Source organism: Equus caballus, chromosome 28 (assembly GCF_041296265.1).
Source record: "Equus caballus isolate H_3958 breed thoroughbred chromosome 28, TB-T2T, whole genome shotgun sequence".
NCBI classification, from domain to species: domain Eukaryota; kingdom Metazoa; phylum Chordata; class Mammalia; order Perissodactyla; family Equidae; genus Equus; species Equus caballus.
Window position 1 is genome coordinate 32,949,952 of NC_091711.1, and position 27,867 is coordinate 32,977,818.

The window sequence follows — 27,867 nt, forward strand, 5'->3', positions numbered from 1 at the left end:
TTTCCCCCTTTAAACCTGAGATCAATTTACCTCCTAATATATTTAACATGTAGAATAATATATATAATGAAAATGATTAAAAAATCTATGAATATTTTATTTTTTCAGGCATCCGTGTTTTAAATGTAACATATTCTACAAAAGGCAAGATTGGTAACCTGTTAAAAAATACTACATGTGAAAAATACATTTAGAAATTTTAAAAATCTGTGGATACAACTGCCATTCAGAGTTAAGCACATTGACTGCTGAAACCTAGCTGGGTTTCTTTCTTTCCAGCAATATGTTTCACTCACGTAACCTTCATTTCCATAATTACCCCTTGTACTTAAGGAAGTAACGCAATACCCATGTGATCCCAAGTACTATTTGCACACAGTAGTTTTTGGGTTTTATGTTGTGGATCGTATGGTTCAAAGGTACTGTTCATAAAGAACAGTGTTATAGTAGGCTGCAAATGGACAATTCCACATCTTTATACAGGAAATATTTCAGATGTCGAGTTCTATCAGCTGTTGTGGTGATGGAGGGTAAATATCCCTGCAGGGTCAGGAACAAACCAGCTTTCCCATAAGTCGTTGTGAACACTAGGGAAGTCCCAAGGCTTGTGTCTTCCATTCCAGTGGAGTAATTTTGCTTCCTGCAGAAAATGCTCCGAATATCTGGTATCTGGATTCCAGCCTTCATTGCATTTAGAGGAAAATAATAGGCTTGTTAGAAAATAAAATTTTTATATTAAAAATGGAATACAAGTTCATTGTAAAAAAACAAAAATCAAAGGGTACACAATGAGGAATTTACACCCCCTTAAATCTCCAAATAACCACTCGTAAAGAGTGTCTCAGGAAATCCTTCAGTGACGTTCTACTTGTATGTATGTATATGTATATGTGTATATATCTTTTGTACTTTGCCTTTTAAAATTACTGTCTTAGGGAACTTTCCACAGTAGCACATGTGGATTTATTGAATTACTTTTAATGACTACATAGAGTGGACATATGATGATTTATTAACTGTCCTTCTTAAGGACAGTTAGGTTGTTCCTGTCCCTTCACTAGCATAAACAAGGCTACAATGAGCAGTCTTCTCTGCACGTCTTGTGCATGTATACAAATATATCTGCAGGATAAAATCTTGTAGGGGAAACTGCTAGATTGAAAGGCGCATGCCTTTTACATTTTGATAAGAGATTGCCAAATTGTCCCCAAAAGCACTTGCATCAGTTTCCCTCCCACACGGAGTTTATAAAAGTTCTTGTTTCTCTACATTTTCCCTCCTTAATATGGCAACATTTTCTTTTAAGTGGTCTTATTTATACCATATGAAATGCAACTAAGAATAAGATCTACTTTTTAACAAACAACCGTCTCCATTTGAATATTATTCCCCTCATAAGTAGTCACTTAGAGACTGTGCATTTACCCTAATATTGTCATTGCTTAGAATATTTTTAGAATATCTCTTCCAGAAGTACATTAAGAGCTTGTGAATGTAAGTCTTTTTTTTAATAACCTGTATGGTGTTAAATTTTCTTTCTATTAAAGGGAATTTGATATTTTTAAAAAAACAATCGAAAGTCCATCGAGTAAAAAGAGGGGTGAATAGCTAGAGTTATGTTATTCTAGTTTAACCTATGATGTAAGAAAGAAACAACCAAAAACCCTGTCTTCTGTTACTCATAATAAACATAACTGTGAAGGCGGCTGCAGAAGAAGAGCTAGGTGTTTTGAGGCAATCGGAGCTTAACTGAATAATTATCAGCTTCCACAGAATCTCTGCAAAGGAGGTGCCTTCACATGAGCAGACCCCACTAAGTCGGACATCGTCTCTCGGCTCCGTGACTGAGGGCTCTGTAGGGACTTGCAGTTTGCTTTTAGCTAAGTGTGTTTCATAAATTTTTAAAATCTTAAGCCTAGCTGCTTAGACCCAAATTTCATACCCATTATTGTTACATTGCTTTCTGCTTCCAAAACCGAATCATTTTTCAAATGATTTCTGTGTAGATTTGCTTTGCAGACCGTCCCTGATTCAAAACCGTCAGCACAGATATTAGCCCTGTTCTACGAAGAAAAATGACTTCTTCCCCTTGGGAAGGTTCTGCCCCTCCCTGCTTGTCAATAAGTTAGGTGTTTCATAAAATGTAGTTCTCAGTCTCTGTTCCAAGATCATAAAATGTTCTAACCTTACCGATCTCAGCTCCTCAGAGCTGTTCCTACACATTTTTTATAGATATTCTACTTTGATAGGATTTTCTGCACATTCATTACATGGAAATGTTGATATTTGACCTAACAGTGAACCCAACATTATTATAAATCTATTCAGATGGAACACTAGTGTCCTTGACTTCCCTGTGTCACTCTTATGTGCACACAGATACTCGGGAAAATCAGGGAAGATTCAGGTAATGAGGCAGAAGCAAATCTATACAGAATCATTCAGAGGAGACCAGAATCCAGCTTCCACAGTCTTGTCTGTCTTTTACTTTGAAAGAGAGAGTAAGGGCCATCCCACCTTGCAGGGTTGTTCTAAGAATCAGAAATAAGGTTCATCTTTGTCACCAGAACCTAGCCCAGTTCTTGGCAATGGAGTGGACACCTGGTAAATATGTCTCCAATTCTAAAATAATCTCAAAATGTCTGAAAACGAAAGGATTTTTAATAACTTCTTTGGCAGTAAAACCTAGGTCCCAGTCGGGGTACCGTATAACAAGTATAACACGTTACCATTTTAAAATTCAAAACCTTTCTAAATCTTTTTTTTTTTTTTTTTTAAGATTGGCACCTGAGCTAACAACTGTTGCCAGCCTTGTTTTTTTTTTCTCTGCTTTATCTCCCCGAATCCCTCCGGTACATAGTTGTATATCTTAGTTGCAGGGCCTTCTAGTTGTGGCATGTGGGATGCTGCCCCAACGTGGCTTGATGAGCAGTGCCATGTCGGCGCCCAAGATCCAAACCGGTGAAACCCTGGGCCGCCGCAGCAGAGCACACGAACTTAACCACTCGGCCACGGGGCCGGCGCCCCCTCTAAATTTCTAAACAGGTCTGGCCAACTTGTTTTAGCTAATGGATTGTGGCCATGTGTCTGAATGAATGTCAGTGTCTCCTGTGCCAGGCTCAGTTCTAAGAAATTTACATGTATAGGTAATTTATTCCTTATAAAAACTTTGTAAGGTTCTACTAGCTCAGTTTACAAATGAAGAAACTAAGGCACAGAGAGGTCAAGTAACTTGCCCAAGATCATAGGTAATAGCAGAGTTGGGATTGTGATCCATACCCTAGAGCCTGCCCTCCTGTAGTGAAGAGTGAATAAAAGACTGCCACGGGACTCATGTAGTGAGCAGTCAGTAAACAACTTCCTTTTAAAAGATAAATTGCCAGCTGTCCAAATTTCGTCATAAGCCATTATGCTAATTCATTTGGTTTTGTCCACTGTAGGCTGCTGCAAGAGGGCAGTAAAGGCACGTGAAGAAGTTTTGACAGTGAAATTTCCGTCTTAACAATAGTTAATATTTATCGAGCACATACTGTATGCTAAGCCTGAGTCTAAGGGCTTTTCATGAATTTCTAGAAACATGCCCCTCAGGTAGGCATTTTTATCCATTGCATTTGCAGAATCTGAACACTGAGGGTTAAATAACGTGTCCAAGGTCACCTGGAGGATTTCAATTGAACCTGGTGCTCCAGCACACTGTCCTCACCTTAGCCCTCGCTGGGTCCATAAAATGCACATTTGCGTTGTTTTTCTGAAATACTCACCCAGGTGCCTTATGTGCCACAGGGGGTTGATGGTCGAGTATTTCCCGTGGAACACAATCAGCATTGGGGAGGTGGCCACCCCTCCTCCCAGGGAGCTGCTGTAGAGATTTTCCCTAAGAAATGGAATAGGAAAGCAACACTCGGTCTGGAGCCCCACAGACTGGGATAAAGTCGAATCTAAAAGTTTTAAAAGATGCAAGACAGTCGCACTATATAATAAGACTATAGTCTTTCATTTTCCCCAACTTTTTATTTTGAAAGTTGTCAAACCTCCACAGAATTGTCAGAACACCATCAACTCCCGTGTTTTGCCTAGACTCACAGGGTTGGCATTTTGCCATTTTAATTCTCAGCCTTTTTTTTTTTTTTTTAAAGATTTTATTTTTTTTCCTTTTTCTCCCCAAAGCCCCCAGGTACATAGTTGCATATTCTTCGTTGTGGGTCCTTCTAGTTGTGGCACGTGGGACGCTGCCTCAGCGTGGCTTGATGAGCAGTGCCATGTCCGCGCCCAGGATTCGAACTGACGAAACACTGGGCCGCCTGCAGCGGAGCGCGTGAACTTAACCACTCGGCCACGGGGCCAGCCCCCAATTCTCAGCCTTTTTTATGGCAAACATAAGAAGATCAAACTCGGATCCTACATTATTTAGAGTAACTTTACTTAAAAATTCAAGTTATGATGGTATTAAAAAATATCCAGATAAAAAAAGATGGGTGGGAAATGCAATGACATGATAATAGTGGTTGTGTTAATTTCTATTTTCTCTATTTTAAAACTTTGATAATGAAAAATGATAAGTTATTTAAAATTCAACCTTAAAAGACAAAGTTGACTTTTTAAAATAATCCTTAGAAACAAATCTATACAAGAAGGAGAAACTCGACTAAGATAAATGATTTTCAGTAGGAAAGGCTCACTAGCATTCTGGGAGTTTTAAAGTCAAATTATTAAACACTATCTTAGAAAAAAGCTTGGATAATGAGGGATTCCGCAGGCTCTCCCTCCCTCTGATGTATCTTTTGACAATAAATTTTCATCTCCTGCCCTCTTCTTTCTCAGCAGTGCCCCCGTGAGAAAATTTGACTTCAGAAGTCTGCGAAATATTTCTAACCCCTGAGCTATGCATAGAAAATTAATTGAATAATTGAGTTCCCAAGCAAAATGGAAAAATGGTAGAGAGGTCTACACATACTCCACATTTTTTTGCATCCATTTCTCCAACTGCTTGGTGATTCGCTGGTGCTTCCATTCTGTCATGTTGGCAACAATCACGCCAGGATTGAAAGAGCAAGTGCTGGGGCTTATGCCGAGGTCTTTTATGGTCTTCTTCCGGTAGTCCAGATAGCCCATGTATGTATTCTGCAAAGGAACAGGACACACGTGCTTTGGACTGATGGATCTTGTTTCTGGAAAATGACCATTGTATGGAAACCGTTGTGCACTATCTATCTCTGGGTTTGCTCCTGTGTCACTGGCCACTTCCTAGTGTCCTTTGCTGATTTCCCCTTGTGTCCCCAGCCACTAGAAGCTGAGTGCCCCTAGTCTCATTGCCAGCACCTGTTCCTTTCTGTAGCACCAGCTCCCTAGACAGCCTCTTCTGGTCTCCTGGCTCTGAATACTACCCATGGAGACAGCCTGGACCTCTCCTCTGCATTTCCAACTCCTGCTACATCTGCCAACTCATGATGTCTCCTTCTGGATGCATCATAAGGCAGCTCCAACTTACATCCCAAGACTGATCCCGATCCTGTCCCAAACCTGCTCCCCCACAACCTGCCCCACCTCAGTTAGTGGCAACTCCATCTTTCTGGTTACTTAGGCAAATACCCCAGGGTAGTTAGGTCATCCTTGACTCCTCTTTCTCGCTTTTCATCCAGATCTGTCAGCAAATCCTGTGGGTCCCATCTTCCAAAATATACCCAGAAGCCAACCACTGCTCGCTGCCTCTACTGCTCCCTTCCTAGTCCAGGCCATAATCACCACTCCCTGGATTTCTGCAAGCCCCTCCTAACCTGTGTCCCTTCCTCCACCCTTTTCAGCCCCACTTGGTCTCTCTGTTACTCATCTGCTCAAAGTCCCTCCAGTGGCTTCCCATCTCATTCAGAGTAAAAGCAGAGTTCCCAAAATGGCCTGCCATGCCCTCCACCACCTGCCCCCACTACCTCTCCAACTTCTCTTATTCTCCCCTTGATCCCTCTGCCACACTGACCTCCTTGTTCATTTAATACATCAGACACACCCCTGCCTCAGGACCTTGGCACTTGCTGTTACCTCTTCTTGGAATATTTTTCCCCTAAATATCTGCTTAGGTGGGTCCCTCGATTCTTTCTGGTATAGGCTCAGCAACACCATCTCAGTGGAACCTTCCCTAATCACCCAATTTAAAACACAGCCCCACCTCCGCCCTTGTCCTCTATTAAATATTTCACTTGTTTACTGACCCTCTCTTCCCACTAGAATGTAAGCTACACAAAGGCGAGAGTTTTAGTCCTGTTTACTGTATTACCAGTACCTAAAACGGTGTCAGGCACGTGGTAAGCACTCAGTTGGTAGCTGCTGAATGAATGTAATGTGAGGCAGGACATGCTATTTCACCCATATAGCTGTCATAATCCACCTCGGTGTGATGCTCAAATACAACACAGAAAGAATGGAAATGCTTGAGCACTTTCTATGTGCCAGGCACTGTTCTAAGAACTTTCCACACGCTACCTCATTAATTGCATGCAATAACTTTACATGGATTAACTAAGCTAATTCTCTCAATAACTCTGCAAGGGAAGTACTGTTACTACTTCTATTTGACAAATGAGGGAGAAAACGACCGGTTAAGTAACTTGCCCAAGGTCACAAAGCTACTAAGTGATGCAGCCAAGATTTTGATAAAGTCTGGTCTGGCCCCAGAACCTAGGCCTTAATGTGTGCCACATCTTAAATGCCACACATATGAAATTATTTCCTGGAACTTTTTTGAAGAACAGCATTTGAGGGACTGGCCTGGTGGCACTCGCTTTGGCAGCCTGAGGTTCACAGGTTTGGATCCTGGGTGCAGACCTACACACAGGTCATCAAGCCATGCTGTGGTGGGCCCCACATACAAAACAGGAGATGGGCACAGACGTTAGCTCAGGGTGAATCTTCCTCAAGCAAAAAGAGGAAGATTGGCCACAGATGGCAGCTCAGGGCCAATCTTCACACACACAAACACAAAAAGAACAGCATTTGATTCTTAATAGTATCTTAAGGCCATTCTTTTGGTTTCGGTATTACATACAGGTTCAACTTTCCTCATTTCCACCAGGGTAAGGAGCTCTTTTACCCTTGAACAAAATCACTATTTTCCTCTACTGAAAAGGGGGAAAAAGCAATGGTGAAAACTCTGAAAATGGAACCAAATCTTCAGTGAGTCTCTTTTACAGAAAACACCATCTCTGACGTGGTGTGTGGCTATGAGCAGTCTAGATAACAACTGTCATTTCTGGAGCATTTACTCCATACTGGACACTTTGATAGCACGTTATTTCATCACAGCTCACAAAAACACAACAGAACAGATATTATTGTTGCCGTGTTTCAGGGAAAGAAAGTGGGCCTTGCAGGGTTAAGTAACTTGCCCCAGAGTTAGTAAGGAGCAGAGCTGGGCTGTGAGTCAGAAGCCCAGGCCCCTGTGCCGTTCTGCCTCCCAGCAGTCTGGGCTGGAGGGTTCTTGAAGGTGTAGGTTACCCTCATTGTGAGTTGCAGGCTGGAGCAAGGGCGAGAGTCACAGGGTAAAGGTAGGATTTCTGAGACAAGGTGCCCACCTGCAGCCCCACGAGTCTGTCTATGTCCTGAGCTGAGGGCAAATTGCAGTCATCTGAAAAAGCTGCCGCGTGGCCCAGGGCCAAGGTGGTGTCATACAGTTCTTGGATGTCACCTGAATTTAGAAACACCAGGAGTTAAAATATTATAGCATTTAGTTAGGGCTAGATGGAGCTTCAATGGTCCCTGATTTTGCTACAGAGGAAAAGTACGTGATCGCTGATTTCAAGCAGCTTGGCAATTTGCACAATAAGAATAGCTCATGTCGACTTAAAAAGCCATTTGCTAATAAGCTCAGATGAGCATTGGTCAAATTTCTTTATTTCTACTGCTGTGTAGGTACCACACCAATACTTATCTGATTTGCATGGGGAGAGAGAAGGCAACATTTACACACCAAAACTTAGCTCACTTCCAAGAGTGTCATCAGGGAGACTTCATTCTCTTACGTTTTAGGGGTGCAGAGGAAGGAAAGCCTACCAAGCTATTTATTACAGACTTCAACAATCAGAGCGTGGCTCTCAGAAAGTCACCTGGATTGTCCTGGAAAGTGAGTATCAACCTGTTATCAAAATAATCCCGAATTTACAACAATACCATACTCCCCACTGTACTAAGCAGTCAGAATCCCTGGGCAGCTAGCTCTTTTGAAAATGAAGAGAGTCAGTCGTTCTACTTATCAGCTGCTCCTTCTCTGAGCGTTCTTGGCGGTCGGCGAGTATACCTTGTACAATTATGTCGTCGTCCAAATAGATGACTTTCTCATGTTGGTGGATAAGCAGAGGGAGATAAAATCGAACAAAGTTCAGCTGTTAAAACAACAAAAGAAGGGATGGTGGGGAAGAGGCATTTGGCTCAGTGTCTTCCTGGGGTGCTGGAGGGTCGGCTTTGACCATGGCCTCGGCTCGGCTCCAGGTTTGGAGCAGAATAAAACAGAGGCTGCAGAGATGCCTCTCCTGAGCTTCCTGGTGCCCGACCCACCTGGGCCCTGAGATTGAAACCAGAACAGGTCGGCGTTTCTCCCAGATCCAAACCCCCCACTGCTGAGACTGTGGCCGCTTTCATCTCTGTGGACTGCTGCCGTGGGTGTCACAGAGGCTTACATATCATCTTCCAGGCCACAAATTGCCTGCCTTCCTCTCCGCTCAGTCATGTGATTACTGTCAACTAAATCAGGCTTACACACACACACTCATCATGCCAGCAACAAGCTCAATCTCTTAGCTCCTTGAACCAGAAGAAAGTCAGAGGAGCATGGGCTGGGAGCGAGAGTCTTAAAGTTTTATTAGCCAAAGTCCCAACTCAGCTAGCACCCTTGACAATAAATATCTGGAATTGGGAAAAGATCACGCCATTCGATAGAGGGCTTAGAATTTAGAAAATTTTCAAGGATGGATTTAAGTAACAATCATACGTGGAAGGTGGCTGCATTTTCTGTAAACCTGCCATCAAAAACACCACTCTTTATGCTGGAGAGGGGCCCTGTCCTAAGAATTCCTGCAGTAAAATACCTCAAGATTCCTCATTACAGGGAAAAAGTTGGTGTCTCCTGAAAATATTATCTTAGTCGATACTATAAAGTATATAATCCATCATGCTACTATTTTTCCTTAGCTGCTGGCATCCTCCGAACTAAATTTAATATACAGTCACAGGACACACAGCCTGTAGGTTGGGAATATTTGTCCCTGGCCTCACTGCCTGTCCCCTTCCCCCGACCCCACAGGTCTATTCACACACGCAAATGCATCCTACATTTTCTTATGCTTCATTTCTTCTTTCATAGCTTCAGTATGTTTATGTAAACCATCTTAAACCCTTTCTGCAGCAGGCGGTTCATAAATTATAAATAAGCAGAGTGTGGTGGAGATCTAACACGGTGAGCCTTCAAAAATATTCTGTCTGCTTCCCGGCGGCTAGTGCTCCACACTGCCCAAGGGTCTCACTGAGAACCGTCCCCAGCACATGCGCGATTCCTACTCACAGGCTGGAGCAATTCAGGCCTCGATGAGTCTGGTCTGATCTTCCCTTTGAGGACCGTAGGGTTGAATTCCACGATTTTAAAGTTTATTTCTCTCAGTTTAGAATGTTCGATCCATTTTCTAAAGAGATGACAAAAAAAAAAAAACCTCTGGTACACACCTCCAACCTTTCCTCAATTTGCCTATTGCCTCAGAGTCAATGTGTTGCCTCCTTGGAAAGTTAAAAATAAGAGGTGTGGAACCTTAGTAGAGTTTAGTCTATAAATCCTTCTGACTTTTTTCCCCATCTGGTCTGGCTTCAAATCGTTCCTTTTTTTTTTTTTTCCATTCACATAACTCTTTCTGCAAAGGAAATGAAGCGAAATAGTAATAACCAAATATCTCCCCAGATCCACATAATCTCCACAGGAAACTAGAAAAACAAAAAGTGTTCCTTCTTTCTAATAAAGCAGCATCTGTGGTTGCCGGTACTGTCTGTGTCATGTGCCAACAGCTCTGTAATGTTACGGAGCAGGAGATTCTGAACCTTCTACTTTGAAGGCATTTTTACTCTGCTGTTCTGACTCCAAGGATGGTCTGAACTTACCTTGTCTCCTCGTCTCTGTCACTCAATCTTCCCCATCTATCCTCAATCCCCGCCTCCTCCTCCTCCTTTCCCACGCCCTCTCCACTTACGTTTTCTCAGTCTTACAGAACTTCTGTCTTTTATCCAATTCATAATAAGATTCTTGGTAGAAATAATCTCAAAATAAAATTTCCAATGACTAAAACCATAAATGGTAGAATTTGTTGTTGATTAGAAATCAACAAAAGAATGAAATCTTCCAAATAAAATTTAGATCTGCAAAATTTAAACCATGAAGATCAATAATTTACACAAGGTTATACGTCAATTATATCTCAATAAAGCTGGGGGAGGAAACGAGTCATCCCAATAAGAAAAAAAAAAAGACAACCAACAGAAAAATAGGCAAGAGACTTGAACATGCACATACAAATGGCTGAGAAATGTGTGAAAAAGTGCTCGATCACATTAGAAATAAAGGAACCTCAAATGAAAACCACACTGAGACACCTGAACACTGGCTGGAAGGATGAAGTTGAAAAGACCGGCCATCCGCAGTGTGGAGGTGGTGGTTGTTACCTGGGTGTGTTCACTTTGTGATGGTGCGCTAAGTGTACATGCGATTCATACAATTTTCTGTTTTTGTGTTATATTTCAATGAAAAGAGTTTTAAAAAATATTTTAAAACCAGGTTGGTGGACTAGACAACCAAGAACTGGAACCTGTGCCCACTCAGATGTCGCAAAGTCCTGGAGCTCATGCCTTCTGTTCAAGTACAAACCCTTACTCAGCACGTTACACATGCCCTCCTTTTGGGTTTGGTTATCTGGTTTTCATAACCACGGATAACTAAAGAGCTGTTAACAGCAGGCTAAGTGAATAATCTACAGTAATAAATGATAAAAGAGCGAGAAATGAGACAGAAAGACTAGAAAGTGCACATTAGCCCTTGAAACAGCAGCCAAGGAACACTTAGATTAGGAGCAAATGCCTTTCAGATCTCAGTACCTCCTATGGTGCTATGGCCAAATATCTAATTCTAAAAGTCGCACATAAACACATTCGCCTTATGAATGATGGAAATACTTGAAGTACCTTGAACTTCCTTCCGTTCATCACTGCTTTCCCCAATTCCTCCATCCTCCCCAGAGATAGTTATTGTTAACAGCTGGAGATCTTTCCAGGTCTTTTTCTTTACAGAAACACATATATGCACATGTACACATTTATAGTTTGGGGTTTTTGATTTTCATTGCTATAGACCAAGTGTTTGTGTCCCCTTCAGATTCAGATGTTGAAACCTAATCCCCAATGTGATGGTACTTGGAAAGGGGGCCTTTAGGAGGTAATTAGGTCATGAGGGTGGAGCTGTCATGAATCAGATTAGTGCCCTTATCACAGAGACTCCAGAGAGATCCCTTACCCCTTCTGCCATGTGAGGACACAGCAAGAAGGCGGCCCTCTATGAACAGTGACGTGGGCCCTCACCAGACGTGGAATCTGCTGACGTGGCACCCTGATCTTGGACATGCCAGCCTCCAGGACTGTGAGAAATAAATTTCTGTCGTTCATAAGCCACCCAGTCTGTGGCATTCCGTTACAGCAGCCTGACGGACCAAGACATTCATAAAGTGGATCATACATACGAGGTGTACTACAACTTGCATTTTCCACTTCACAATATGCCTTGGAGATCGTCAATGTCAGTGTACACAGACTGCCTTCTTTCTTCTTTAATAGCCAGATCATATTCCATAGTTCATTTAAAGATTCTTCCATTGATGGCCATTTAAGCACTTAGCAATTTATTTACTATTTCACATAATGCTGACATTAACACTGTTGGACATATATTTTGGTAATATGTACTAGAATTTCTGTAGTAAGGATTCTTAATAGTGGAAATGGTATGGCGAGTCAAACTATATACGCATATAATATTTTAATAGATATTGCCATACTGCCCTCTCAAAATGCTTTACCAATTTACAAAGTGTACATCGTATAAACAAGGAATAAGCCTGTCTGTTTTCCTGCACTAGATAGAGTGTTGTCCTATTGAATTTTTACCATCCTGATGCTTGAAAAACTATACGTCACTGTTTTAATTTGCATTTCCCTGTTAGTTACATGCAACATCTTCTCATGTTTATTGACCAAATGTATTTTTTCCTCTTGAATTGTCTGTTTGCATTCCATGCTCATTCTTCTTCTAGATGCTTGTATGTTTAAATTTTCTTTGTAAGAATTCTTCATATATTTTGAATAGCAATCTTTCATCTATAATACGTGTTGAAAATATTTTGCCTGATTTATTGTGGGATTAATTTCATTTACAGTGTTTTTCATCATTTAAAAGTTTTAAAATGTTATGCAGTCAGATCTATCAGTTTTTTCCTGATGATTTTTGGGCTCAGGGATTTTCTGTTTATTTCTTCTAAGTCCAACTCCAGTTTATTTTTCAGTGTGGTGTGCCATAGGTTAAAGATCACTTTGCAGTTCAAAAATTATAATTAGTGATGATTCTGAGCCATATTAAAATGATTATATAATATTAATATTCTCTCAGGTTAAGAAAGCAGAAAAAAGAGAAACCATTTGAGAGGGAAAGACTTTCATATAAACTGCTTACGGATTGGGGTTCTTTAGTTAATTAGACAATTCGCTTCTGCAGAATGATGCATTCTACCAGATTAATGGGGCCTGGCTGAAATTTCCTTAGCTAGACAACACATTTGTCAGGTCACCGAGTAAACCTCAGGTCATCCCCTCATTAATTTGAACGACATTTATCAAACCAAAAAAAGAAGGGAACCCATTTAAGGAAAGATAAGGAAGATTAAAAGAAAGCAGAAAACTCCAAAGTCTATAGTCCACGAATTACCGTATTCGGGTCAGAGTGTTCCGGAGCCCAACTACGTAGAACAATATGTTGGCGTCAGTATTGCTGTAGATGCTATTGATGGCGGCCATGGTAGCGCCCATTCTCCCTGCTGCTGCACAGATCACCACAGGAATCTCGTCTTCCGTCTCCTCAGGAATCTCGGAGTCATCATCTGGAAACATCAAAATCAGGGTCTTGGAACATGAAGGAATTTCACGGTAGAGCCACTTTAGCCTGTCTCCCACACTCCTGGGGAAGATAGCGTAATGTCGAAGAGAGTGCCAGCTCTTCTCCAATCCAGTCTCTCCTTCTCTTAGAACCAGAACATTGGAATTTTAGCTGGCACATAGCTGATCACTAAGAATGCTTTTCCCAGACTCCTTTGCAGCTCTATGGGATCCTATACTGACCAATGGGATGTTAGTGCAAGGATGTGTGCAATTACTGGGTTTGCCTTTAAAAGGAATTTGTTTACCCTCGCCTTTTCCTTTCCCCTTTCCCCTTGGCTGGAATGTTGATATGATGACAGGAGTTAGAGCAGCCATCTTGGACCCCAAGATGGAAGCTGCCTATTCAGGACACCAAAACCATAAGATAGAAGGAATCTTGATCTGGATGATGGTGGAACTGACACACCATCTTTCTCTGGAGAGAGAAAATAAACTTCTGTTTTGCTTAAGTCACTATTATTTTGCAGCTCTCTTACAGAAGCCAATCGGATAGCCTAACCATATACACACAGTAGAAAAATATGTGAAGAACTGAAAAGCCTCATTTGATTCAACAATTCCTCAACTCCTCAACTCTCCCCCGAATTGGAATATTTCCCTTGCTTATCCTGCTATAAAATAGACCGCTGGCCATCCTCCTTCTCTTATCCACCTTCCAGTCAAGTGTCTCCGAAGTTGACAGCAAGAGAAAGGAGGTAAATGAAAGAGCATGACTAACACACGAGATGAAGAATGGATTATTCTTTTAACCCTTGGCTATGATATAAAATACTGATGTCATAATATCATATTTTGGTACCACAATGCAACTTTCAGGTATGAGGAATAATAATTATCAGTAGGTAGAGTATCTGCTATCAAATGTCCATCTAATTTTTACTTAAAGCTCTCCCTCTCTTTACAGATACCTTTTTGCAAAATATCTATCACTGAAACCCAGGGTAGTTCTAGCGAATATTTAATCCAAAAAACATTTATTAAACTAACCACCAGATGCTGTGCTTTGTGTAATTTAAGAAACATTAAGGCCAGCCCCAGTGGCCTAGTGGTTAAGTTTAGCACCCTATGCTTCAAAAACCCAGGTTCAGTTCCTGGGTGTGGACCTACACTGCTCTGTTAGCGGCCGTGCTGTGCTGGTGGCCCACATACTAAAAGGTAGAGGAAGATTGGCACAGATGTTAGCTCAGGGCAACTCTTCCTCAGCAAAAAAAGAAAAGAAAAGAAACCCTGAAGGGCCTTGTTCTCCTCCTATATCTCTTCCACCAACTTGCCTCCAAATTTCCACCACTGGAATAATTTTGTTTTCACAGTATATTTACTGACATGAGAGAACACGCATAGTGTAATGTTAAGGGGGAAAAGAATACAAAATTCTCTCTGGTATTTGATCCCAATTTGATGCATACATATTTTAAATGGATCTATGTCTATTTATGGAATTATAAGTGGGTTTTTTTCCTTTTCTTTTTTCTTGAGGAAGATTGGCCCTGAGCTAACATCTGTTGCCAACTTTCCTCTTTTTTTTTTCTCCCAAAAGCCCCAGTACATAGTTGTATATCCTGGTGGTAAGTCCTTCTAGGTCTTCTGTGTGGGACACCACCACAGCACAGCTTGGTGAGCTGCATGTAGGTCCAGTCCAGGATCCAAACCAGTGAACCCCAGGCCGCTGAAGTGGAGCACATGAACTTAACCACTATGCCATCGGGCCAGCCCCTATGAGTGAGTTTAATTTCCTTATTTTTGTTTCTTGTATTTTCCAAATTCTCTAAAGTAAACATAGGTCATCGTTACAAACAGAAAAGAAAATATTTCTTAAGGTATTGTTCCTTTCAGACTAAATTGTCATCTGGGGCATGTTACCTGCAGGCAGTGAAGTGATCTGCCTAAAATGCACATTTGACTGCATTTCTTCACTGCTTACAGTTCTCTAGTGGGCCCTTTAAGGTAAAATCACATTCCTTTGCCTGGCACACAGGGTCCCTCATGATCCAGTCCCTGCTCACTTCTCTAGCCTCATCTCCTTCTATTCCAGCAATTCCACAAACTATTCCTGGTTCCCTGAACACTGCACCATGTTGTCCCTTATCTCAGTGCCTTTGCACATGCTGTTTCTGAGGCCTGGAATGCACTTTCCATCCTTTCCTGCATGGCTAACGTTTATGTATTCATTCCAGATGCCGTACAGATATCAGATTCTCCGGGAAGCCTTTAATAGCTCCCTACACAAATTAGTGCACCCCCTCGTCCATGCTCTCTCTGTCCTCACTTGTGGATGGATTTACCAGCTGCACTGCAGTTTATTTGTTGCATGTCTTTCCTTTCTCTCCTGTTACACTAGGAGCTCTAGGAGGGCTGGGACAGTATCTTGTTCATCTCTATCCTCTGCAGCTGGCCCAGTGCCTGGAACATGGTAGATTCTTAATTCCTCTTGGATGGATGGATGGATGGATGAATTTGTTAGATACTTCTATCTGAGCACTCACCACACTGCGTGGGAAGAATCTACTCATGTGTCTGCCTCCTCCACTAGACTGTAAGCTCACTGTATTATCCCCACTGAGTCTGGCACCTAGCAAGCTCTTCATCAAAGTTTACTGAAGTGAACTAAACCGAACTGATGCATTGGCCTTAGAGCACAGGGCCCTGGAGGAATGATTCGTGGGCTGCTCCTACAGGCAAAGAGGGAGGGAAGGGTTAAAGACCTGGGGCAGTACCTGGCTGTCAAGCTCAGGTAGAGGTCTTCATCAGGCAATGGGCAGAATGAGGTAGAAGGAAGGTGAACCCATGAAAGAGCCGCACCCCAAGAGAAGGTCAAACCCTGGGTTTACAGCTCTGCTGCAGACACATCACTCTGCCACACTTCTTTTTTTTTTTTTGAGGAAGATTAGCCCTCAGCTAACTGTTGCCAATCTCCCTCTTTTTGCTGAGGAAGATTGGCCCTGAGCTAACATCCGTGCCCATCTTCCTCTACTTTTTTTTATATGTGGGATGCCTACCACAGCATGGCTTGCCAAACAGTGCCATGTCCCCACTGGGGATCCGAACCGGCGAACCCCGGGCCACCGAAGCAGAATGTACGCACTTAACTGCTGCGTCACCGGGCCGGCCCCACTGCCTCACTTAAGAGCCTCTGGCAGTCAGAGAAACTGGGAGCTAACCCAAGCCCAAAACACTGCTCTCCGCCAAGAAGTCTTCCCTGGTCAGAATGATGGATGAAGGCACGTTGGAGAAAGGGTGGGAAGGTTTTTCAGCTGTAAATTCTTCACCAATGCTCCGCCCTTGCAGTTTCTTTGGGACTCACCCACTGTACTATTTGGATCCATTGTGCCAACTGGTGCCTGAACCAACCTATTAAAAGGTTTGGCTACGGGAAGCTACTTGGCGCCCATAAAATCTCTAGAGAACATCATGGCAGATAGCAGAATGGACTGGAAATTTATTACCTTGCCTTAGTCCATCCCCACAAGCAACTCTCATCAACCATGCCCACCCATAGAAGAGGTAAACATCTGCTCTCCCAACGCCAAATCTCTGAATCCCATTTCAAATTAGAATTATTTTAGCCAAACATAGAAACTCATTTCAGCCCAATGGGCCAAGAGTGAATCCCCAGCTTGCTAATCACAAGGAAATTATCAGGAGATTACACGGAATGGTGCCATGTTTCCGTCAGCACATGACTTCACAGGGCCTCTGGACAGTCTCTTACGACACTAGTTCTTTAAATTAATGTTTTTAAAATTATAAAAATTAATATGGAATAGGCATATCACAGAGGAATTTCAGGGCAGTGAAATTATTCTGTATCCTATAATAGTAGATGAATGTCATTATACATTTCTCAAAACTCACAGAATATATGGCACCAAGAGTGGACCCACATGTAAACTGTGGACCCTGGGTGATAATGTGTGAGTATAAGTTCATCAGTTGTAACAAAAGTACCACTCTGCTGTGGGATGCTAACCAGGTACAGCAGAAGTGGGTAGAAGTGGGTGTGTGGGAAATCTCTGCACCTTTCACTCAGTTTTGCTGTGAACGTAAAACTGCTCTAAAAAAATAAAGTCTATTTAAAAAATTATTGTGCACTCCTTGAAAAAATTCCAGTCCAAACCAAAGAGTATCAGTAAACGGTGATTATCTCCTGCAGAACTCTCCACCCCATTCCAAAGGTAGACCTCTGTTCCCAGCGTGCTGTGCGCCTCTCAAACCTTTCTTCATGTAAACACAAAACGATAAATACCACGTATGTGTCACTTTAAAACCAAAATGAAATCATACTTTTCACAATCTTCTGCAACTTACTTTTTCCACTTAACATACCACAGACATCTTTCCATGTCAACACTATGTTTTTTAAGTGGTATTTCACAACGCTGATTCTTTTTTTTATTTTAACAGTATCTGAACGGGATACAGAATGGGATAAAAATGTGATATTGGATCCATTCATGTGGTCCAAACAGTTTGTTTATCAGTATATGGCTGATTAATCACTCAGGATGCGCATTTCCTTACAGTCTTTTACCAGTTGTTAGTTGTTATAAAAGCTGCTTGTTTCTTTCCATGGAGAAAGCAGTTTGCAGTGGGATCAGCTGACCGAATGTGTTGGTTTATGGGCAGGGCGTGAAGTGTGGGGAGGAAAGAGCTTGAAGTTCAGACAACATTTGACCTTGTATGACTTCCTTTCTCTTTCTCTCTCTCACTCTCTTAAAACCGTTTTATTGAGGCATAATTTAGATACTGTTACGGACTGAACTATGTCCCCCTAAATTTCTTATGTTGAAGCCCTAACCCCTAGTACCTCAGAATGTGAGTGTATTTGAGATAGGGCCTTTGAAGAGGCAATTAAGTTAAAACGAGGCCGTTAGGGCAGGGCCTTAATCCAATACGACTAGTGTCCTAGGAAGAAGGGGATGCGAGTTCAGAGAAAAGGTCAGGTGAGGACACAGGGGGAAGACTAGCCATCTGCAAGCCAAGGAGAAACCCGCCCTGCTACACCTCGATCTTAGACTTCCAGCCTCCAGAACTGCAAGAAAATTAATTTCGGTTGTTTAGGACACTTAGTCTGTGGTTTTTGTTATGGCAGCCCAGGTTATAATACAGATTTCTTAAAATTTACCTATTGTAAGTACACGGTTCAAGGATTTTTAGTAAATTTATAGAGCTGTGCAATCATCATCACAATCGCATTTTAGAACATTTCCATCACCCCAAAAAGTTCCCGTAAGCTGGGTTGCAGTCATTTCACCCCCACGACCAGCCCCAGGCAACCGCTGATCTGTTTTCCATCTCCACAGATTTGCCTTTTCTAGAAATTTCATATAAACGGAATCATACAGTATGTGGTGTTTGGGTCTGGCTGCTTTCATTTAGCATAACGTTTGTGAGGTTTCTCCATATTGTAGCATGTATTAGTAGTTTGTTCCATTTTTATTGTTGAAAAATACTCCATTATTAGGAGATGCTGCATTTTGCTTATCTATTTGAGTTGGTTCATATGTGGATTATTTCCAGTTTGGGTCTGCAACGAATAACGCCTTATAAACATTTGCATACACGTCTTTGTGTGGAAATCATCCTCTTTCCAGATGTTCCTGACGTTCACGCAGACCAGATTATACACGTTTTTATTAGCTTTTTCAATGAATTTTTTATATTTAAAAAAGTTGCCTTTGTGAGAGCAGGGACATTATTGTGTTCACTGTTGTGTATCCAGTGCCTAAGTCTCTGGCTTAAAAAAAAAGTGTGGAGGGGGCCGGCCGGTGGCTGAGTGGTTAACTTCGCGCTCCACTTCGGCGGCCCACGGTTTTGCAAGTTCAGATCCTGGGCGCAGACAGGGCACCGCTCGTCAGGCCACACTGAGGCGGCGTCCCTCATGCCACAACTAGAAGGACCCACAACTAAAATATACAACTATGTACTGGCGGGATTTGGGGAGAAAAAGGAAAAATAAAATCTTAAAGAAAAAAAAAAGTGTGGAATTAATATATGTAATGCATCAAAACATTAACTGTATTTGTCTTTGGCTGATACAGCTACGGGTAATATTATTCTCTTCTGTATTTTTCATAAATGAGTATATTTGCTTGACTAATATAAAAAGTAAATAAATTAAAAGTATAATAAACACATTACCAGTGCCTGTTAATTTTTGTGTGGGTTGGCTCTGCGTGTTTGGAGGTTGTGAAGGTGCCATCTGGAGCAATTCAGCCCTGAGGAGGGAAGTCCTCAGTGCAAGGGGAAGGGGATATAGAGCCAAGAAAGGGTCTTTTTCTAAGTTGAGAGTTATGATGCTGTTTGTGTGCTGGGGGGAAGGGACCAGCAGGGAGAACAGAGAGAGGCAATTTTCATAAGCAAAATTGTTGAGAGATTCCAAAGAGATGCAGGTGGAGCAGGCCACTCAACGTGTGGTCCATGAACCAACGGCATCAGCATCAACTGGGAGCTTATTGGAAATGCAAATTCTCAGGCCCCACACCAAAACTATGGACTCAAAACCTGGTGCCAGTATTGTGTTTTTACAAGCCCTCCATGTGATTCGTGTAGGTGCTAAAGTTCAGTAGCAGAGATCATTCTAGAACACAACTCAAAAGTTAGCCTTCAGTGGATATGCTACAAGCAGGTCTTTGGAGCTGATCCAATTTTTGTTTGTCTCTGAACCCACCTACTGAAAGGACTCAAAGGAACACATTTAAACCACATTCCTAGTCTCCCATCTTGATAGATTACATTCCTGCTTACCTGCTTCATTCTTTTTTATTGTGGTACAATACATAACATAAAATTTACCATCTCAACCCTTTTTAAGCGCACAGTTCAGAGGTATTGAATACCTTCACACTGTTGTACCACCATCACCACCGTCCATCCCCATAACTCTTTTCCCCATGTAAAACCGGAACTCTATACCCGTTAAATAGTAATCCCCCTTTTCCCCTCGCTCCAGCCATTCAACCACCATTACGCTTTCTGTCTTTATGATCGTGACTAAGTGCCTCGTATAAGTGGGATCATACCGTAGCTGTCTTTTTGTGACTGGCTTATTCACTTAGCGTACCTGTTTCATTCCTGAGCACAGTCCCTTTTTGAACTTTCTTGTACAGAATCCCACAGAGGGTCACAATGAGAAGGAACAGCAACACTTGATTAACTGAAATGAAAATAGAAACGTGTTCCAGTTTAACCCACCAAGGTGAAATTGTGGGAAGTTTAGAATAGCCAGTGAGCAGGTGCCTTCCCTGACACACACAGGAGTGGTGGGCTGGGACCTTTCTTTAAGCACGTAGCATGTGGAGTAAAGAGTTGACCTGACATATTGTGGATGCTCAAGGATACACTGATGTAGTTTAAGGAAGATCCCGGGCTAAACCCAGGCAGGCTGATGGCAGAGGCCACCACCTTAATGACTATATGATGCTGCCTTTGGAGCCACTTCCGTGATGAACGCTTTGTGTGATGAGCCACTGCTTATGATGGGTACGTGTTCTTAGCCTTTATAACACAGCTGCTTCTGGTTAACTCAACCACTGGTCAAGGGTGACATACAGAAGATTCTTGCCCTGCATAAGAGGTTAGAAGACCCCAATACCTCTTCTAGTTCTAAGCCTCTAGGACCATCTGTTCCAGAACAGTGACCTTTGCCCTTGGGACCTAGTGAGAAGTAGAATGGTGTAGAACAGTGTTTTCCTAGGTAGGGAGCAAAGACCACTGGTTGTACAGGAGATGACTTAGGAGGTTCATGTTCATAGCATTAAGTAACATTAAATCACAGTGTGAGGAATCAGTCCGAATTTCAAATGCAGGCAGGCAGAAACAAGCTACCCAGAATTGAATAACATTATTCTAATCATGTATAGATGTACAATCACCTTCTTTTTATGATAGGAGATAACTGTTACTCTATTTACAGTAAGAATATACACTTTCTATTATAAAGTACACTTAGAATGTTTAAAATGAGTCAATGTAAAGAAAATAGTAAGTCATGCATAGGATAGAATGAACACAGTTGGTGAAAAATTGAGAAGGTGGCACATTGCCACCTGTGGCCACTGCCATCTGCGGTGCACAAATGCCTGAAGTATGGAAGACATTGGTCGAAGGGGAAAGGGCTGGGATTTGAAATGACTCCAAACCTGTTTCTTCCACCTCCTAGATGTGTGGCCTTGGACAGGTTACTTAATGTTCCTAAGCCTCAGTTTGCTCATCTGCTAAATGGGGACTGTAATAATAATCATTACTTCACGGGGGTGTTTTGAGAATTAACAAAGGCAATGCAGGCCCAATAAAGACTTTACAATTGTTGTGTACTATTTATTATTTTTGTGCACCAAGATATTTACATTTATCAGCCTCATACGGATCTATTTTCTGGTCCCTGGGCCTACGTCTTCACATTTGTGAAAGGAAGGAGGTGGGCCGTCTCCACAGATGCCTTCCACAGCTACATTCTGAGGTTCAATGATTCTACCTTACTGACATCCAGCTCTTCTCTGCCTTTCTACATTATCAGATTCATCCAGAGACAACCAGGTACTAGACTCAGTTTAAAATGAAACTACAGAGAAGCAGAAAATAACGGGCAAAGTTCTATAGTTTATCAACACATCTGATTAACATTCACCTGCCACAGCCAGTTTGGGGAAGCAGCCCGATGTCTATTACCATCTGACACTTTTCTTAGTATTATGTTCCATGCAATAGTTGGGATAAACTTATACTAAAAAATTACTCATAGTTTATCTGAAATTAATCTAACTGGATATCTTGTCTTTTCATCCGCTGCATCAGGCAACTCTGCCCTGAGGGTAACAGTAACACAATTAGGTTATCAAGGTTTTCCCCAGATTCATAAACTGTTTCTACAATCGGGGCAAATCCAGGTTTCAGTGGGTTCTGAACATTATATAATTTGAGGTGGCTCTTTAAGAATAAGAATACAAAATTACAAATGCTAAATCAGACAGGAATACATGAATATTTATTTTAAATGAGAAAATAAACTATATTTGCAAGTTTTGTAGAAATGCATGACCTCTCTCGTGATAAATCCACCTCTAAACAAAATCCATAGCAACTTTGCATGGGAATCATTCTGACGTGACGATGCCAAGAATTATCTGTGGGAAAACTATCCATGAAAATCAGAGATTTCAAAAAAAGCCAAGACAGCATCAAAACAGTCCTGCAAAGTATCTATTTTTAATCATGATTTTCAAAAGTTGTAATCTTACTTTTTCGTAACAAAGCCATGTGTGTTCACGGGGATAAAAACTGCAACCTGTGAATTAAAGAATAAAATTTTGTTTAAAAGACAATCAACCCAAAAGTCATCATACAATTTTCAAGGACTAGGTCTTTGACTTTCTAATACGTGGCAAACTGAGCAATCTTTCTTTGCTGTTGTGAACCTAGAATTTTAGAAACTAAATATTTCTTGAATATAGCTCGCTTCTTCAAACTGATTTCTCTGGCTGTTCAAACCATACAAAGGGCTCCCCAGAGGTCATCTTTTCTCTTCAGTTTTTTTTCCCTTCTCCAAAAAGAGTCCCGTCAGCCCTCTGAGTTGGCAGATCAGATGCTCTAACTGGAAGAAATGTCACAGAAGAAGCTCTCCTTGATCTAAAAGATCAACCCTATGCCTATCTCTGCTATCATAACTTCATTCCTTTGATAAGGAATCTTTTAGAGCTTCAGAAATCCCTTTTGGAAACAGAATCACTCCTGTGAGGGGTGCACCTTACGCTCAATTCACTCATTCATTCAGTAAGTACTTAATTCGATCCTACTAAAAGCTCAGCCCTGTGCTGTGTGCTGGGGATGCACCAATGAACCAATCAATCCTGGTCCCCATCACCACGGAGCTTTCAGTCCAGTGGGTAAAACAGATATTAAAATGTAACCAATAAAATAATTAGATATGGTGATATGAAGGAAACAACAGAGGTGCTGGGATAAAGATCAACAGAGGTGGGGAGGGCAGCAGGAAGAGAAATCAGGAAAAGCCTCACTGAGAAGATGGCATCTGAAGGCAGTGGAGAGAATGCAGAAGAGCCTCCTGGGCAAAGGCAACAGCAGGTGCAAAGGCCCTGTGGCTGAAAGGAGCTCTGAGTATTCTAAGTACTGAAAGAAGGTCAATGTGGCTGGAATGCAGTAGACTAATGGAGGGACTGGCCTGAAGAGGCTGGAGACATCGTAATGGAGTTTGGATTTTATTTTAAACACATATAATCCCCTCCATCAGTTTTTGTCTTCATTAAAGTCCTAAAGCAATGTTTTCAAACACTCCCACAGGAATTCTGATGTTAAAGGAGAGGGAACACTCAAAGGCATCCACAATGAGCTCAAAATATCTTACAAGTTTCTTGCTTTACCTTCAAATTCGTGTAAAGTGTGCAGGAAGGTAAGAAAAATAATAGTTCCTTTCATTGCTAGCAGAGTTCCCCTCAGGGAGAAAACTCTTTGTTTAGAAATCAAAGTCTTCTGTGCTTAGATGGGATGGGCAGAGATGAGAGCAGGAAAATCTTAAATGGGTCTGAGTAAATGATGAACTGGGATCCTGGGGTTTGGCAGCAGCCCAGGAACATTATGTGAGGAGGAGAAAGATTCAACAGCAGGGGCTGCCACTCGCCCCAGAGAACTTCTTTCCCCGTGGCAGGTGAGCCTCAGAGACGTTTCAAGAACTGGGATGTCCAATATTCAGTTCACAGTCTTCCACCATTCTTGGCCCCTTCTAGTCTCCACTTACTTTTCCCTCTGGATCCAAAGACACGATGTGTCAACGTGTTTGAGGGAAATTAAGAGAAGGAGACCATGTTCCCCATTTTGAACACCCAGGACTGGGGAGAGAAGCAACTGAGATAGAAAGTTCCGTGGGCACTGGAAATGGAATGCAAGCCATCAGGAATTTGTAGGACTTTCGGAGGGGATACTGGATGAGGGAAAGGTGAGTTAATTTTATTTGAATCTCCAAATCCATGGCAGATGGCAGGAATCTTAACCTTTTTTGTGATATAAATATCTTGGAAGTCTGGTGAAGCCCATAGACCTCCTCCCAGAATAATGCTTTTAAAAGCTTAAAAAATATATTATAAAGACAACCAATTACAAAATTTTAAAGAAAAGAAAGCCATCCAGTATATTGGGGGGAAAACCCAAATTTGTGATACAGCAATATATATGCTTCTTTCTCAAGTAATAAGAATTATCAGCAGGTTTAATAGTTACTGTAACGAAGTAGTAATGAGCTTAAAAAAAAATGTGAGATATCTGTGACCACTGTAATGTGATATGAAAACATCTGATCTCTGCTGCTGATGAAGTCACGGATACTGAAGTTACTTTTGTGATTTGCGGCCGACATTCACAATCGAAGGAAATGCTCGATTTCAGTTGCAGGTTAGTGAAAATAAAGGCATAATTTTTTCTCAGCTAAGTACATGAAATCTTTTTAAATGTATCCATGGGCACTTTGGTGTTCTGCGCATCCCAGGTTAAAGGTTAGAACCCCCAGGCTAGGGAGACCCAAGTGACATCCGGGTTAAGGTGTCACAGAAAAGTGATGTTTTAAACGTTTACTATCTAGAACAACTGCTGGAAAAACTGGAAGATTTGCCAGGTTTGTCTTGAGGCCTTTCATAGCCTGGGGCATACGGTGTGACGCTGCAGGGTCCCCCACGCGCCGCAGGGTGAGGAAGTGGTCCGGAGCAAACATGAGGAGGGGGCGGGCTGACTCTCAGCGTGACTGCCAGAGGTGAGGGGCACAAGGGGAAGATAAAGCCCTCAGAGGAAGGCTGGAGGGATGTCACAGACAGAGCGGGGCTAAGATTTCCCTGTGCTGCATTGCTGTACACTGTTGCAAGTAATTAAAATACCCACCTCTTTGCAACTTCATCTAGACCAATGTTGAAAAGTCCCCTGCCTCGATGGTGCAGGTTACAGAAAACAACGGAAGGGCCAGGAGACAAAACAGAGGGAGATTCCTCACTTGATATTCGTACACGGCTTATATTGAACTTATTCAATAACCAATATGGCCCTCGGCATCGATCAATTAAAATGGGCACCCGACTGGCATATTCTAATAACCAGAAGCCTTGGCACCTACAGAACCATGTGAACGTATCATTAAATAGGTAATAAAACAAACAAACAGTTAAGTACAGGAGATTCTAAATACACACACACACACTCACACACACACACACACTCACACACACACATGCATGCAATGCAATATATTCTGATTAGCAACAAGAGTTGCTGTCATGTCATCAACCCTTCTCATATTCTACCAAGCCAACTTTTTACTTTTTACACAGAGCCCTTGGTTTTGCATGTGACAAATTCAGGGCAAATTCCAAAGGGCTATCAACTAGATGTATTCTAGGAACAACTTCTTTTAACAGAAGAGGCTGGTTGTTTCTTCAGAGAATGAAGAACTGGCCTTATGAGAACTATTTTTCTGCCAAGACATTTGATACATGCTGACAAGGTAATTTCCTTGCGGTCTCCTGGATTTCCACAAATTTCCTATTCCAAACTTCCACAATTAGAAAGAGTGCTTCACCTCAGGAAACACAAATGTTGCTGTATCATAAATATTTGGGATACCTGTTTTATTTTAATTTTTTCTTAAACAGGCTTCCTTTTGGTGACACATAATTTATTAAAGGCATATTATCAGGTAAGCTTCAAATTTTGACTTGTTGACTTTTAAATGTTTAAATATTTACATATAGTAGAATTCACTTTTTGGGTTGTATCATTCAATTAATTTTAACACATGTATAAATTCTTGTAATAATCACAACAAATGGGACATAGAGCAATTCCAACACCCCCAAAGGATTCTCTTGTGCTGCCCTTTTGTAGGCAGACCCTGCCCAACACGTAGCCCCTGGCAGCCACGGATCTGTCCTCTGTCACTGTAGCTTTACCATTTCCAGCATGTCACATAAATGGAATCACATGGTATACAATCTTTTGAGATTCTCTTCTTCTGCTTAGCATGATTCATTTGGGGTTCATACTCGCTGCTGAGCCTATCAATAGACTGTTCCTGTTTATTGCTGAATAATGTTCCATTGGAAGGATGTACCACAGTTTATTTATCTATTTACCCATTGAAGGACATCTGAGTTGTTTCCAGTGTTTTGTGATTATGAATAAAGCCTCTGTAAACGCTTGTTTATAGGTTTTTGTGTGATTTTAAGTTTTTACTTCTCTACAGTAAACACTTAGAAGTGGGATTGCTGGGCCATTTGGTAGATGTGTTTTTAACTTTGTAAGAAACCATCAATCTGTTTTCCTAAGTGGCTGTATCACTTTGCATTCCTACCAGCAATCTAAGAGAATTCCAGTTGCTCTGCACTCTTGTCGGTGGTTGGTATTGTCAGTGCTTTCTATTTTAGCTTTTCTGATAGGTGTATTTCACTGTGGTTTTAATTTGCACTTCCCTAATGACTACTGATGTTGAGCATCTTTTTATGTGTTTATTTGCCATCTGTGTATGGTTATGATAGTCAGTTTTAGGTGTCAACTTGATTGGGCCAGGGGTTCCCAGATATTTGGTCAAACACTATTCTGGGTGTTTCTGTGAGGGTGTTTTTGGATGAGATTAACATTAATTTGGTAAACTAAATAAAGAAGATTGACCTCTCTAATGTGGGTGGGCCTCATCCAACTAGTTGAAGTTCTGAATAGAGCAAAAAGGCTGACCTTTCCCTGAGTAAGAGAATTTCTCCTGCCTGACTGCCTTTGAACTGGGACGTTGGCTTTTTCCTACCTTCAACTCAAACTAAAACATATGCCCTTCCTGGATCTCAAGCCTGCCAGCTCTCAGACTGGATCTTCACCATCACTTCTCCTGGTTCTCAGACCTTCAGACTCAGACAGGAACGACACTACTGGCTCTCTTGAGTCTCCAGCTTGCTGTCTCACCCTGTAGATCTTGGGTCTGGTCGGTCTCCATAATCACATGAGCCAATTCCTTATAATAAATCTGTTGATATACATATATGTCCTGTTGGTTCTGTTTCCCTGGAGAACCCTGACTACAGGTTTACACAGTGAAGCGTCTGTGTAAATCTTTTGCCTATTTTTTATTTGGGTCATTTTCTTATTTTTGAATTGTGTGAGTTCTTTACATATTCTAGATACAGATCTTTTGTTGGATACGTGATTTTCAAATACTTTCCCCCAGTACATGGCTTGTCTTTTCATTCTCTTAACAATGAATTTTGCAGAGCAAAAGTTTTTAATTTTGATAATGTCAAATTCATCAACTTTTTTCTTTTATGGATCATGCATTTGGTGCAATATCTAAAAACTTTTTGCCTAACCCTTGATGAGTTTATTCTATGTTTTCTTCTGAGAATTTCGTAGTTTTATATTTTACACTGACATTTTGAGTTAGTTTTTGCATATAGCATGAGTCATAGGTTAAAGTCCATTTTTTTAGCATTTGGATATCCAGTTGTTCAAGGACCATTTGTTGAGAAGATGGTCCTTTCCATTGATTGATTTTTTTTTAAAAGATTTTATTTTTTTTCCTTTTTTTCCCCAAAGCCCCCTGGTACATAATTGTATATTCTTAGTTGTGGGTCCTTCTAGCTGTGGCATGTGGGACACCGCCTCAGCATG

General features: G+C 41.5%; 1 protein-coding gene across 4 annotated transcripts in view; it reads right to left on the reverse strand.

The window, feature by feature from the left end:
- Positions 1-76: 76 nt before the first annotated feature.
- The window catches only part of GLT8D2 (glycosyltransferase 8 domain containing 2), a 42,605-nt gene continuing 14,814 nt past the window's right edge, over positions 77-27,867 (reverse strand). For all 4 annotated transcript variants that reach the window (XM_070254575.1, XM_005606556.4, XM_014736777.3 and 1 more), the window contains 9 exons: positions 22,458-22,504; positions 20,282-20,374; positions 12,992-13,163; positions 9,545-9,662; positions 8,285-8,369; positions 7,563-7,675; positions 4,955-5,121; positions 3,762-3,874; positions 77-681 (listed from right to left, as the gene is read on the reverse strand). In XM_070254575.1, coding sequence (XP_070110676.1) covers positions 509-681; positions 3,762-3,874; positions 4,955-5,121; positions 7,563-7,675; positions 8,285-8,369; positions 9,545-9,662; positions 12,992-13,163; positions 20,282-20,374; positions 22,458-22,476 — 1,053 coding nt within the window. In that variant the 5' untranslated portion in view covers positions 22,477-22,504 and the 3' untranslated portion in view covers positions 77-508. The remainder of the gene's footprint in view (positions 682-3,761; positions 3,875-4,954; positions 5,122-7,562; positions 7,676-8,284; positions 8,370-9,544; positions 9,663-12,991; positions 13,164-20,281; positions 20,375-22,457; positions 22,505-27,867) is intronic.